The 12,404-nt window shown below is 49.3% G+C and overlaps 6 protein-coding genes across 6 annotated transcripts; 5 read left to right on the top strand and 1 right to left on the bottom strand.

The window, feature by feature from the left end:
* Nucleotides 1–509: 509 nt before the first annotated feature.
* LACBIDRAFT_315576 (uncharacterized protein) lies at nucleotides 510–1,092 on the top strand (the record flags this gene model as incomplete). Its single annotated transcript, XM_001878051.1, has 3 exons — nucleotides 510–589; nucleotides 657–803; nucleotides 867–1,092. 3 exons carry the CDS (start codon nucleotides 510–512, stop codon nucleotides 1,090–1,092), a joined length of 453 nt encoding a protein of 150 aa, XP_001878086.1.
* A 1,820-nt stretch (nucleotides 1,093–2,912) lies between these two features.
* Nucleotides 2,913–4,181, top strand: LACBIDRAFT_315577 (uncharacterized protein; the record flags this gene model as incomplete). The annotated part of the gene is made up of 1 exon (XM_001878052.1): nucleotides 2,913–4,181. One exon carries the CDS (start codon nucleotides 2,913–2,915, stop codon nucleotides 4,179–4,181), a length of 1,269 nt encoding a protein of 422 aa, XP_001878087.1.
* Nucleotides 4,182–4,599: 418 nt separating this feature from the next.
* LACBIDRAFT_315578 (uncharacterized protein) lies at nucleotides 4,600–5,478 on the bottom strand (the record flags this gene model as incomplete). The annotated part of the gene is made up of 1 exon (XM_001878396.1): nucleotides 4,600–5,478. The coding sequence occupies one exon, from the start codon at nucleotides 5,476–5,478 to the stop codon at nucleotides 4,600–4,602; it is 879 nt and encodes a 292-aa protein (XP_001878431.1).
* Nucleotides 5,479–5,861: 383 nt separating this feature from the next.
* LACBIDRAFT_293286 (uncharacterized protein) lies at nucleotides 5,862–7,271 on the top strand (the record flags this gene model as incomplete). The annotated part of the gene is made up of 5 exons (XM_001878053.1): nucleotides 5,862–5,898; nucleotides 5,952–6,451; nucleotides 6,500–6,688; nucleotides 6,740–6,907; nucleotides 6,971–7,271. The coding sequence occupies 5 exons, from the start codon at nucleotides 5,862–5,864 to the stop codon at nucleotides 7,073–7,075; spliced, it is 999 nt and encodes a 332-aa protein (XP_001878088.1). The 3' UTR covers nucleotides 7,076–7,271.
* Nucleotides 7,272–8,266: 995 nt separating this feature from the next.
* On the top strand, nucleotides 8,267–10,023 carry LACBIDRAFT_315580 (uncharacterized protein; the record flags this gene model as incomplete). Its single annotated transcript, XM_001878054.1, has 7 exons — nucleotides 8,267–8,635; nucleotides 8,687–8,794; nucleotides 8,845–9,009; nucleotides 9,066–9,079; nucleotides 9,136–9,305; nucleotides 9,358–9,461; nucleotides 9,526–10,023. 7 exons carry the CDS (start codon nucleotides 8,267–8,269, stop codon nucleotides 10,021–10,023), a joined length of 1,428 nt encoding a protein of 475 aa, XP_001878089.1.
* Nucleotides 10,024–10,743: 720 nt separating this feature from the next.
* Nucleotides 10,744–12,377, top strand: LACBIDRAFT_178278 (uncharacterized protein). Its single transcript, XM_001878055.1, has 12 exons — nucleotides 10,744–10,767; nucleotides 10,825–10,866; nucleotides 10,940–11,049; nucleotides 11,107–11,172; nucleotides 11,242–11,410; nucleotides 11,482–11,491; nucleotides 11,556–11,686; nucleotides 11,752–11,772; nucleotides 11,843–11,894; nucleotides 11,960–11,980; nucleotides 12,036–12,112; nucleotides 12,173–12,377. The coding sequence occupies exons 1-12, from the start codon at nucleotides 10,761–10,763 to the stop codon at nucleotides 12,316–12,318; spliced, it is 852 nt and encodes a 283-aa protein (XP_001878090.1). The 5' UTR covers nucleotides 10,744–10,760; the 3' UTR covers nucleotides 12,319–12,377.
* Nucleotides 12,378–12,404: the final 27 nt, after the last annotated feature.

Genomic DNA, 12,404 nt, shown 5'->3' on the forward strand with positions numbered 1-12,404 from the left:
AATAGGAATTTTTGCTGTAACAATTGCAAGTTGACACTAGTACTGGATTGGCAGGATCGCGCGCCGAGCTGGCTACAGCCAATATCGCTTTCGGCGTTTCGCCCACTGCATCGAACCATATCGGATGCCGTATGTATGTTGCGTTCAAACTCAAATTGACCCTTGCTTGCTTGCTCCCCTGGTTCTGATGAAGCAAGCGCCACGAATTGAGCTCCATCACGCACACCGTCCCTCGTCGCCCAATCCGACAATGGCCAGATTTCGGGATTTTGCTGCAGTTGCATAGTACCCACTTTGAAACCAATCCACTGCATCACCGAATGTCACATTAAGCGCACATTGAACCTGCTTCCAAGCTCTGATATAAAAACCCCAACGGTGTATCCAGGTTCTCCAGCTGGTCTCACTCCCACATCACTGCGAGTTTTCGTTGAACGCAACTCGTTCCCCCTCCCCTTCTCAGTCTTTTGCTTAAATTTTATCAATCCACTCACGACAAAACAGACATAATGGTCAGATTCGCTGCTTCCATCCTCGTTGCAGCGACCCTTGTCGCTGCTGCCTGTGCTCAGGAGCAACGTCATGCTCGGTAAGTTTCTTCACTCACCGCGATGTTTTTATGAAGGTGCTAACGAATGGTTGAATACGTACAACAGACGAGACCGCGGTGATATCAACCTGTTCGAGCGCGAAATCCCCTTCGATCTCGGCGATCTCTCTGCTCGGAACAACGCAGACCTATACACCCGAGAGGTTGAGCTCTTGGAACGTGACCTCGAGCTCTTGAGGCGGGCGCGTACTTTGTTTGCTTTCTTTTTACTTTTTTTTGCTTCGTTTTTGTGTTTATTCACCTCTCTATTTTGTAGTGGACGCACAGCCAGTCGCCCGCCGTCCCGGGCCGTGTCCCCACCACCGCGACCGACCACACCCTTGCCCCCGTACCCACCCCCGCCCCTGTACCCAAACCCACCCCCGTACTCACTACGGGACTTTGATGAGGAGTTGTTCGAGCGCGACATTGAGGATGAGCTTCTTGAGCGGGACTTTGATAAGGAGTATTTGGTCGAGCGGGAAATTGATGAGTTGGATTAAAATTTGAGCGATAACAATTTAGATACCAATTGCAATTGATGTTGAGGATGCCGTTGGAATTGGTGAAATTTTTGGAAATCAAATCCCGTAGGTCTGTACATATGGATATACATGTCACTATTTTTGTGAAATGCTGGAGGCGGTTTTCCGGATAGGATTTGGGGCAGCGGTAGCTGAGTGGATTGAACGCTGAGCGCTACAGCCATCATCGAGCCAGGCATTGAAACGTCGCAAAGATACTTTCGAGAAATTCAGTCCTCAGCCTCGTCAGGTTCACTCAACTCCAACCGTAATTTGGTGAGTAGGTTGCCTGCCATTTCAACCATCCAGTTGATGATGACCTGACTCAGATTCCGAGAAAGAGAGGCGGTCCATATTTTTCCGAACCCATATCGCTTCCCAAAAAATCAATAGGCGAGGGTAGAAAGCATGGTTGCATCTGTCTTTGGCGAACTTGCTAACGGATGCTGTTGTCGATCTGCAACCATTTTCGTACGGCCAAAACTCCATACCAAACACGGAGCAGTTCATGACATGGATGAAGAAATACCCAGCCCAACTTGTCACGCTCGCCATCCAAGTTGTATGGACGGAAGCCTCTTTGGAGTCTGCTCAAGCTCCCGAGGTATCTCTGGATAAAATCCAGACCTCCTGTCGGACACAGTTAAAAAGAGCCTGCCCCGGCTACGCCGCAAAAATGCGAGCATCTCATCACGGAACTAGCCATGTCTTGTCTTGGCGATGCTGCGGAGGGAGATCTCCCTGGAGAGAACCGAAGACCCCACATACTATGCTATATCAGTACTTCGGCAGACCCTCTCAGTCGGCGGTCACAAATGTCACAATTTTTGGCGGATGAACGTGACAGACCGTGACTGGCCAAAAAACAGAACTTCGCCAATTCTTCGTTTTTTTTTGACGAAAAAAAGTGGAGTTAGGTTGGATTATACCCAGGAGGCCCTGTCTCAAATTTTGTGGCAAGATGTTTTGTGGAAAGTTTGAGATCAGGAAAGTGCCGACTGAGAGGGTCTGCCGAAGTACTGATAGGGCATAGTAGAAGCTGTGCGCATTGGGAGCTGAATGTTAATTTCGGGAGTGCACCAATGCGAGATCGATGCTCCGCCATTCGCGTAAAGCGTCCATAGCAAAAAGGAAATCCGCATTCTAACATGATGATAAAATGACGTCACGCAGTATTTTAACTTTCGTAGTCAATTCTGCGAAACAATGAGTGAAGGTGAGTGACTGAGGAAAGATCACTAGATCGGTTCGACGCACGTTTGAAGTAGAGCAAAATGCTGGCGAAGATGGCCTGCTCCCGCCCTTCAACAGCACAGATTTTCAAGCGAATGCGGCGCCAAAACGAAGCACCTGCAACACGGGCGCTTAAAAGATCACATTTTTTTTGGTCCTTCCCAAAGCGCCAAAACTTAAAGATGACGTCTTTTTTCCTTCCCAGAACGTCTTCGATTCCGAGTCTTCATCCATGTCCTTGGTTTCCTCTATAATTCCCGCCAGTAGTAGTATTCTCGCTAAGTCACAAGGCCCCAGGAATTGGGGAATCCCTGATGGAGGGGTTGCGCGAGTAAGGTGCTTAGCGGACAGCCATCCCAAAGGAGGAGGAGGAGTTCCGACGAAAATGCCAAATGGGACACAGTCGCGTTACGGCAACGCGTCACGTGTGCACAGTTCCGTATAATTACATACTTCCCGCTCGTCTTTATTGGCAAAGGTTAGATAGCTAAGCTTCTTCGGCTGAAGTACGAGAGATTAAAAGCTTCAGTTCAAACGAACGAAGAAATGAGCCAACTTACCCCGCGATGATTTCGATTTTGTGCATTGCGCTTGTGGCTCTGATAGTTTCCCTTTTCCTACGTTATTTCACCGCCTTCTTTTCCTCCACGGTACACGCCCATCGATCAGTCGCGTCGATACGAGCATTCCTACACTCGCCAAACAAGGGCATCGAAGAGCTGCTCACAGAACGAGCAAAGGCAAATGAACGCCTGGTTGAAGGCATGGGGTTATCCAACACGTTTGTTAGCCCCGATCGTACAGTCCACAAAGCATTCACGATGCAGGCTCGTGAGTTGATAAAGACACCGCAGGCGCGATGGACCGATTTTCGTCACTTGACCACGCAAGCCATCCATGCTGAACTGGCGAATTCAGAAAGTCATGGAACGTTGTTCGACAGATTCGTGCAGTCCGTTACGCTTCGCGTTGTGCTGGTGGGTATCATGGGTGTGCAGACTGCCGTGGATAGCTTGGACAGGGAGAGTATCGTGGTGGTGGTGGAGGGTATCACAAAGCTCTGGTCACTGTCAAAGAAACCAAGTCCAGCTTCGCGCAAGCTCCTAGTGGACGTGAAGCACCACCTGCGCCGGCTCGTCCTAGACGAAGACACGTTCCCAAACCCTTTAAATTTCGTCGTTCCGGCTTGGGAGACACTATGGAGGGTCGTGGCTACCGCCATCGCGTATACACATGACAACCCGCGCTTGGAGAAGTTGTTTTTGGAGGTGTATGTGAACCCCAAGGAGGAAGTGTTTAGAGCGGAGGGGAAGGACGGGGTGAGTGTCAAGGGAGTCGTGGATGAAACTATGCGCTTGCATCCGCCTTCACGGCATATCAGCCGTGTGCGACCACGCTTGGGATGGAGCTGGGTGCCTGGTGCGCTCCTGAATGTGATGGAGAAGCTTTGGCCGGGAACGCAATTTCAAAGAGGTTACGCGGATGTCGAGGAGATACAGAGGAGCAGCGTGTGGGGTGAAGATGCGCATGTTTTTGATCCTGCGAGGCACTCGACAGGTCGACTTTGGGAGGGCCAGGCGGAGACCATGTCTTTCTCCTTTGGATATGGTCCGTTGAGGTGTATTGCAGCTTCGTGGGCCCCCATGGCTGTTGCGGTCATAAGTGCGTCGATCTTTGACTGTCTTGAGGGTGGAGAGTACGCTGTGGTACCGGGACCGAATATTGGTGCTAGAGAGGGCTGGAGGGGGTGGCGGATTGAAAGTTCATCTTGTGGGCGAAGCAGATCAAAAAAAAGCGAGAATACTTCAAAGACACCAGGAAAGCCGTCTGCTTGAGATGTTGCTTGTCATTTTACGATCGTGTACACATTATAATATAAGTTGGGACATACAATTGTACCTGCTCGGCATTCCACAAGTCGACTTTTAGAGGGCCAGGCGGAGACTATGTCTTTCTCCTTTGGGTATGGTCCGTTGAGGTGTGTTGCCGCTTCATGGGCCCCCATGGCTGTTGCGGTCATTAGTGCGTCGATCTTTGACTTTCTTGAGGGTGGAGAGTACGCTGTGGTACCGGGGCCGAATATTGGTGCTAGAGAGGGCTGGAGGGGGTGGCGGATTGAAAGTTCATCATCTGGGCGGAGGATATCAAGTGCTGAGATGCACACCGAGAGTACCACGAAAGCAGTCTGATTGAGAAAATTGCTTGTCATCTTACAATGTTGTACACATTATAATAAGTTAAAAACATACAAGTTTACCACCATTGCCGACCAGCACAACTATTAAGCCATGCAGCTTCAGCGTCTTCTATCGAGAGTGTACTGAACATTCCCAGCCGAAGGGGAGGGAGAAGCAAGATCCAGGGGTATTCGGCCGACAGGCCTTCCAGCGCAGCCATCGTCCGTTCATAAAGGTCCAACATACCCACCCAATTATCCTTGGGTTCCGTTGGAGAATGAATGCATAGTTTGGCCAGATGGGTGGGTAGGGGTATCGTTGCGTTTTCCAGGATATCCTTCAATTCATCGACGAAATTGGGAGAGTGCTCCGGGGCGGAGATGCGCAGGTGCTTGAGGTTTGGAGTGAGTTTTGCGACTGTTCCGAGGATATAGAGGGGGGAGTAAGAGGAGGATATATGGAGATGGTTCAACGACGCAAATTGAATTTCTTCGTCCACGTTTGAAGCGGCGCCGGGGGGTCCGTGTAAAGAGAGCTCTTGCAGGAATGGAAGGCTGACTGGGAGCAAGGGGAATGGGCGGTGGAAGAGAAAAAGGGCGTGAACGACTCTGACGCAGTGAGAAATGGCGTGTAGGATCTTCCCTACTGCGCCGTACGCCGTCTCGCGCCTGGCGTATTCGGGAGTCAAAGCTTTAGGCTCGGTAGCCGTGCTCTGAGCGTGTGCGGAGATGAATATACATCTGACCTGGCGAAGATGGAGAGGAGTATCCTCAAGTAGAGCAGCAAAGGACAGGAGTTGCTGGAACCCGACAACGGAGACGGATTGGAGCTTAAATGGGCGTGATGTATCACGTATGTAGGTCGACACGAGGGAAAGCGATCGACCTGTGCGTCCGTTATCGACGCAGGCGTATGCGTATATCTCTGAGCATATTTCAGCAGGACATCGATCCATTTATCTGGAATCTAGAGAGCATTTTAGACAATATTACTGCAGAATATGGATTAACTCACGACATAAAGACTTTGCGCCGACAGCCTTGATTGGCACTCGAATTGGCACTCGAGGTTGCTCAACGAGAGCGGAGGCAAGAACAAGCATTCATGTCACATGATGCAATGTGAGTCACATCGTGACGATGTTACAAATGTTATCCTACATGTACGAGAGACTAAGGTCGACTAAGGGTGACTAATTAGCTATTCACGATGGACCAGATTGTTGCCAGATTATAAGATTGTTTTCTTCACGTCGTTCATCAGTACTCAGTCTGCGTCGGGAATTGGTCGGGAATGCAATACCCGACATAAACAACACCAAACTACTTGACTCTTTCCATGTCCAACCCCGACGAGGATGTCGACGATCTCGACGGTAAGCATTCTCCTCCACTCCTCCAACCAAGCATAAAACCCACACACGTACAGACGTCCTCTCCCAATTCTCATCCCGAACAGGAACGACCGCGCCGCCACCCACTGCCACCCACTCCACCTTCACCAACCGTCCCAGGACCAACACACGCGTCGATGCGCTGCCCATATCCATGCCCGGCACCGGGGCACCACTAGATCCCACAACGGAGCTCGACGAGGACGCACTCTCTTCCGAGTTCGCGAAGGAGCTGTCGATGGGCATGGAGAGCCTTATGCAGGAGATCGTTGCGGAGGGGAAGGGGAAGAAGGAAGGAGGCGGGGAGAAGGAGGAGGAGAGGCAGGCGAAGATGTTCAAGGCTGCGTGGGAGGCTATGCTCGTGGAGGGGATGAATGGGCCTGGGGGTGAGGAGTTGGCGGAGTTGTTGGCGGGTGGGGAGGCGACGGGAGCTAGGGATGGGAAGTCGACGACGGCTGAGGGTGCGGGTGGTGGATTTCAGGATAAGATTAAGCAGGCTATGGATAAGCTGAAAGAGAGCGAAACGAATCTCCAGGTTCGTCTCTTATGTTAACATATCGGCTCTTGGCTCACGCATGGTCAGGGAGACTCGAGTACTGCGGATACCACGTCCCCGGAATCACTCGAGGCGCTGCTCAAATCACTAGGCGATCTAGGGGGGCTTGGCGAGGGCGGAGACGAGAACGAGCTCGCTGGGTTCCTCGAGACTATGATGGGGCAGCTCATGAGCAAGGAAGTATTATACGAGCCTCTCAAAGAGCTTGCTGAAGGCGTAAGTCTCCTTCTTCCATCGTCTCCGTCAATTTATCAATACATACACCAGTTCCCACCATACCTAACCAACCCACCCAGCCCCCTCTCCCCCGAGGACAGAAGCCGGTACGAAAAACAAGAAGAGTGCGTCAAGCGGATTTTAGCCGTCTTTGATAAACCTGGGTATAGCGATGCCAATGAGGAGAGTAATAAGGTTATTGTGGATCTTATGAGTGAGGTGTGTTACCTCCCTTTCTTTCTTTTTTGAATGACGTTGGCGAGGTACTGATGGAATGAATAGATGCAATCATATGGATCGCCGCCTGCGGAGATTATGGGTCCTCTACCGCCGGGGTTGGATGGGATGCAGGCGTTGGGGGGTGAGGAAGGATGTGTGGTTGCGTGAGCGTTGCATCTTCGTGGGCGATCGCGTGAATTGCGTCGTTGCATGATTCATGTGGTGTCGTCGCGTGAGTCGTGTGGTGGGCGCCGCCCTGTGAGTCGCTCGTTGTATCGGCGTAACTCAGGCGGGCTTTCGTGAAAAGGGACAAAGCAATGTATATAACGGGATCATATCATATTTATATGTGGAATTTTCTTTCTTTCTGTTCACGACGCCGTGGCTTTGGGTTTTGGGTTGCTACGAAGCCCCATCGCGGATCGATATCTTGGTTGCGGAGTCAGGATTTTTTATTTACTTACCTCAAGTGCATTAATGGGGTAGTGGTAACCTGGGTCGTTGCCATTCCTGTATAATCAAGTTTGTCGACCCGCCGGGGGTTCGATTCCCTCTTAATGCATCATGAAATTGTATTCCTGGACTTTTTTTGGCCTCCAGCTTTAAATTAAGAAGTTACTAGGATATGAAGCCTTGTCTCGAACATTTGTCAAGATATACAGTCATCCACCTGCTAATGATACACCCAAAATGAGAAATTAGTGTCAACAGATTTGAGAACAACCTTTCTCTACAAACTACATGAAAATCTCAGATAAATGTCCTTCTATGACCATACCAAATTTCAGAATGTTTGACCCACATTTCACAGAGAAAAACTAAGATTATGGGGGTGTGACTTTATTTGGCTATGTTCTAAAAACAGTTCATTTTGTATGCTTGCCAATTCTGCCTCAACTGTATCCAAATTATGTATGTATGGTGGTAGATATGAGTTTGTACTACTTGTTACAACTTGTTTCATAAAAGTCGGTCTAGTATTGAGCGAGATATTTGCTATTCAAAAGTGTATTAACTGGGGGTGGTGTATCATTAAGGGGTGGATGACTGTAGTATGTATTATAATTGAGGCGTGACGGCGCGTCAACAACGCGCGGAAACGGTCACGTGATAGTTCACCCTAGGTCACGGGAGCCCCTTGAAATCTTTGCATCTTGATCTCATTCCACAACCTCGCTTGGATATTGCCCACCATGGCCGCCCACTCAGGCCGTGGTGTTTTCGATGATAATGTCTTGAATACTCAAACCGAGGAGAAACCTGTTGACGATGAGCTCGCCCGACTCAAGAAAGACTTGGAGTTACTCAAAAACGCTGTGAGTGGAAAAGCATATATGCCCGGGAACACCAAATTAATATATGCCAAAGAATCCTTTCCGAGTCGTAGAAATGGCGCTTGAGATTCAGATCGAACGAATGCGCCTAGTTGAAATTGTAAACGCCCGCGACGCCGCCGTTCAGCGTCTTTCCGACGCATATGTTTCGATTAGACAGAAGCAAGACATCATCGACCGTTTACAAAAGGAGAGGGAAGATAAATATGCTCCGCGATTCACCCCGAATTCGCTTCTCAGGGTGCCTACTGAGCAGGCCGACATACTCGCGTTGAAGGCGCATATACACACTTTGGAAACAATCATCGAAGAGTTGAAGGCTGCTGCGAAGGAGAATACCCTTCAACCGGTGAAGTCATCTGATCCACCGCCGAATTATGAGGAGACTGCAAAGGCAAGTTTTTATACTTCTTCTTCGAATGCAAATACCTAATTGTATGCGTAGCCCAACGTTATGAATGCAGCTGCACAGGTGGACACAAAAGGCGTATCGCCTACTTCTCGGGAGGCATCCAAGGTCTCTGAATCAGACAAGCTGAATGGCGACGCCAAGGTACGTGTACTCTCAGTCCTTTCTCTACCAGACTGACATTGTTCGTTCAGGTGCCCCATCCTCCCAAGCCCGAGGAACTGGCCGAATTAGTCAAGGCAAGAAATCGAATTCTAGCTAGCATCCCTCTACCTCCAAACCCTCCTGATAACCCGCTCGTCCCTATCTCCCTTCCTTCCTCAATGACCCTTCATGAATTCCTCAGTAGTGCTTCAGCGGTACGCCTTTTTATCTGTCATGATGCCGTGAAGTTCTTCAATCGCTTTCCCCTTAGACTCTTAGAACTTGGTAAGCGCTTATCCACCCGCATATGTCCACCTCACATGTCCGTTACCTGTGGGCAGTCTTGGAAATTATCGTGTCTTGCAAAGTGTTACGACAAACTGGTGTCCAGAACGCGAAGAACACGGCTTCATGTATACCCCCGCGTTCAAGTGTAGCACAAATCCGAGGGTAGCAACCGCTCACCGATGGAATGGTGTCGATGTGATTGGACGAATGAGCAAGCCTACAGGTAAAGAACGGCTCCTCTTCTGCAGGACACATTGAAATTGGGTTTTATATAGAATGCTTTTACAATAACGAAGGGACGTGGTATTACGCTGGTTCGTACAAGGCCTTCCAAATGGACGACGTGACCACTAGAGAATGGGCAGAACTTTCTACTGAGGTGTGTACTGCCTTTTTCTAGCCATTTCCGCTCTCCCTCCCAATCAAAACCTTTGCTTTTGTAGACATCATCCGCTCTCATTAAAGACACGATTGCAGGGCGCAAAAACAGTTCCCCACAAAACACTTACGAGACTTCTCAGTTGTATGCTGCCGGCGCGCTGAAAGTGGCTTGCGTAGGTCTTCAATGTGTCGGCTTCAATCAGGAGGTGTATCGGTCCGTCTCGGAGCTTGCTGCGAAACTCAACCAATCGAAATGGAAGGCTTTGGGTATCCCCACTCCTCCCGCAGTCACTACGCCTGTTCAAAATCAATCTCTTGGACTACCTGTTCCTGTCACTATTCCTACGTCTCATTTCAAGCCCCCGACTGCCACTACTACTTCTCCCTCTTTGCATTCTGGCACTGGTTCTCCTATATCTGGACTTGGGATTGGAGCTCCTGCGTGGAACGCTGGGTTGGTGAACGGCGTCTTGCTTCCTCTTCCTGCTGGTCGGGAAAATTCGCCCTTTTCTGGGGATAATGGTCTGTATGCGAATGCGAATGGAAGCTTGAAGCGGTGATCAGGGACAATTTCTTCTTCTTCTCTTGATTACGGACGACTCATGTTCCAGGCCTACCTTCAAGGGATTCCTAGGATTCTTCTGTCACTTCCTGTCTATATCCGGTTTTTTGGACGTGTCGACGATTTCTTGCATTTTCAATAAACTCTGGTTCCAGCGCCACCCCACACCCCACACAATGCATGTATGCTACCTTGACGAGTGTGTGTCTTTATGTTCCCATGGACGAATTGTAATCGGAGCCGCAACATATCATTATTTTGTAAACCGCACGCGTACACTTTTGTCTTCGAATTCAGAAACAGCAATTGAACCTATTTGTGCACGAATTCGGCCCGGATTGGCTGAGCTTCTGCTTCCTTCGATTCTTCTGCTTCTTCGTCCAATGTGATCTCCAAGATCAGCGCCCGCGAAAACATACCTTGTTCAAGCACGATTTTTGGTGAGCAAGGATACAGGGAAGAATCGGCGAGACAAAAAAAAGTTAAAATTCGACTTGGAATTCCATCCTTATTCGCTCCAGACTCTCATTAATGTTGTCATGAAATCTCTATTGAACATTGAACGTTTCCGCGCTGACAGAGCTCCAACGCAGCTTAACCATAATTTTTTGTAAGAACCCTCGGTAACCGAGGTGCCGGTTCCGGTATACCGGTTATGGGAAGGCCGTTTTGGAAGGTTAAAAGTCTGGATGCGAACATACCACCACCTCCTCTTTCCCTTTCTGTCGACTGACTATGTCTGGTAAGTAATGTTCATTGGAGTTTTTTTGTTATCAGGGAGCTGACGAGAACTTGACAGACCTCTCTCTGTCTGCGCTGTTTAATGTCAGGGGCAAGATTGGTATGTCCCCTGTTATTGAAGGGATCGCGCTTCGGGACTAATGATGATAACGTTCTTATTTGACCAACGATAGTGCTCGTTACCGGCGGAAGCTCTGGGATTGGAAAGATGATGGCGCTGGGGTTCGCGCAGAATGGTGCAAAGGTTTATATCGCTGCGAGGAAAGAGGGGCAGCTTAAGGAGGTGTGTGTACTACGTGTGTTCTATCCACATCGATCCCGACGTTTCTTTTTTTTTCAGGCTGTCGCTGAGATCAATAAAGTCGCGTCGGGACCTAAAGCTGACTATATTGCTGCCAACGTTGGGGTACGTTTACTTTGTTCTTCTCTTCTACTTACTCCCCAGATTCTGACCGTCGGAATGAATGTTATATAGTCCAGAGCGGGGTGTGACGCACTCGTCGCAGAATTCCGCAAACGCGAAAACAAACTCCATGTTCTCGTGAACAACTCTGGGATAACATGGGGTGGACCGTTCCTTGACTTTCCCGAGGAAAAGGGATGGGATAACGTGTTTAGTGTGAATGTGAAGAGTATCTTTTATAGTAAGTTGTCTTGTCCCTTTTCCTTCGGCTTGTTTGTTGGATTAACGATGACTTTTCTTTTTTCTCTCTAGTGACAGCAGGGTATGTCCTGGGCACGAATCGCAATATGCTTTAGGGAGCTAACCACGGAATGAATGGGATACAGGCTTTCAGACCTCCTGAGCAAAGACTCGAACAACATCGACCCCGGACGTGTGATCAACATTTCCTCGACTGCCTCTGTTGAGCCTGGTAGTGAAGGTTCGTTGAGCGGGCAGGGCAACGGGACATGGAGTTGTACGTCAATGAGAATTCCTTATCCTTTTGATCGTCGATCATTGACTTTTTCATATTATGAACAGACCAAGCGAGTAAAGCTGCAGGTGAGCATTCGCTCTTTCCCCCCCCCCCTCTTCCTTGTTTTTTTGGAATGTGGCTAATCCCCTGCGGCAGTGAACCACTTGACATCGCAGCTGGCAGTCAAACTTGCCTCTTCGCACGTCACGTAAGTCTCCACCTCTCACTCCCTTCCTCATTCAGTATTTGTCTGAACGATCGCTTTCCCTTTAGCGTCAACGCCATCTGCCCTGGGTAAGCGATGCCTACAGATTAGTTACGCCAGCGCTGAAACTTTGGATGTAAACAGGTTGTTTCCGAGCAAAATGACTGCATTTGGTATCAGACAAGTCGGCGAGGAAGCGTTTAACGCCGAGCAGCCTACAGGTGTGTTTCTATCTTTACCCTCCTCACTTTCTTATCTGCCATAACTAACCTTTCTTCTAGGCCGCTTCGGAATGGCATCGGACATCGCCGGTCTCGCGATCTTCCTCTCCTCCCCCGCATCCGCACACATTACGGGGACACATACCCTCCTGGACGGAGGCTCGCGGTTCAGGCGCCACGCCGTCGCTCCTGCTCTAAAGCTATAAAAGCGTTCATATGTATCTAACTATCTTATTTACTAATGCTAAGGAGGGATATATACCATAACTGTTTGGTGAAAGAATACAGTGTA

This window comes from Laccaria bicolor, genomic scaffold (genome assembly GCF_000143565.1).
Source record: "Laccaria bicolor S238N-H82 LACBIscaffold_6 genomic scaffold, whole genome shotgun sequence".
NCBI lineage: Eukaryota > Fungi > Basidiomycota > Agaricomycetes > Agaricales > Hydnangiaceae > Laccaria > Laccaria bicolor.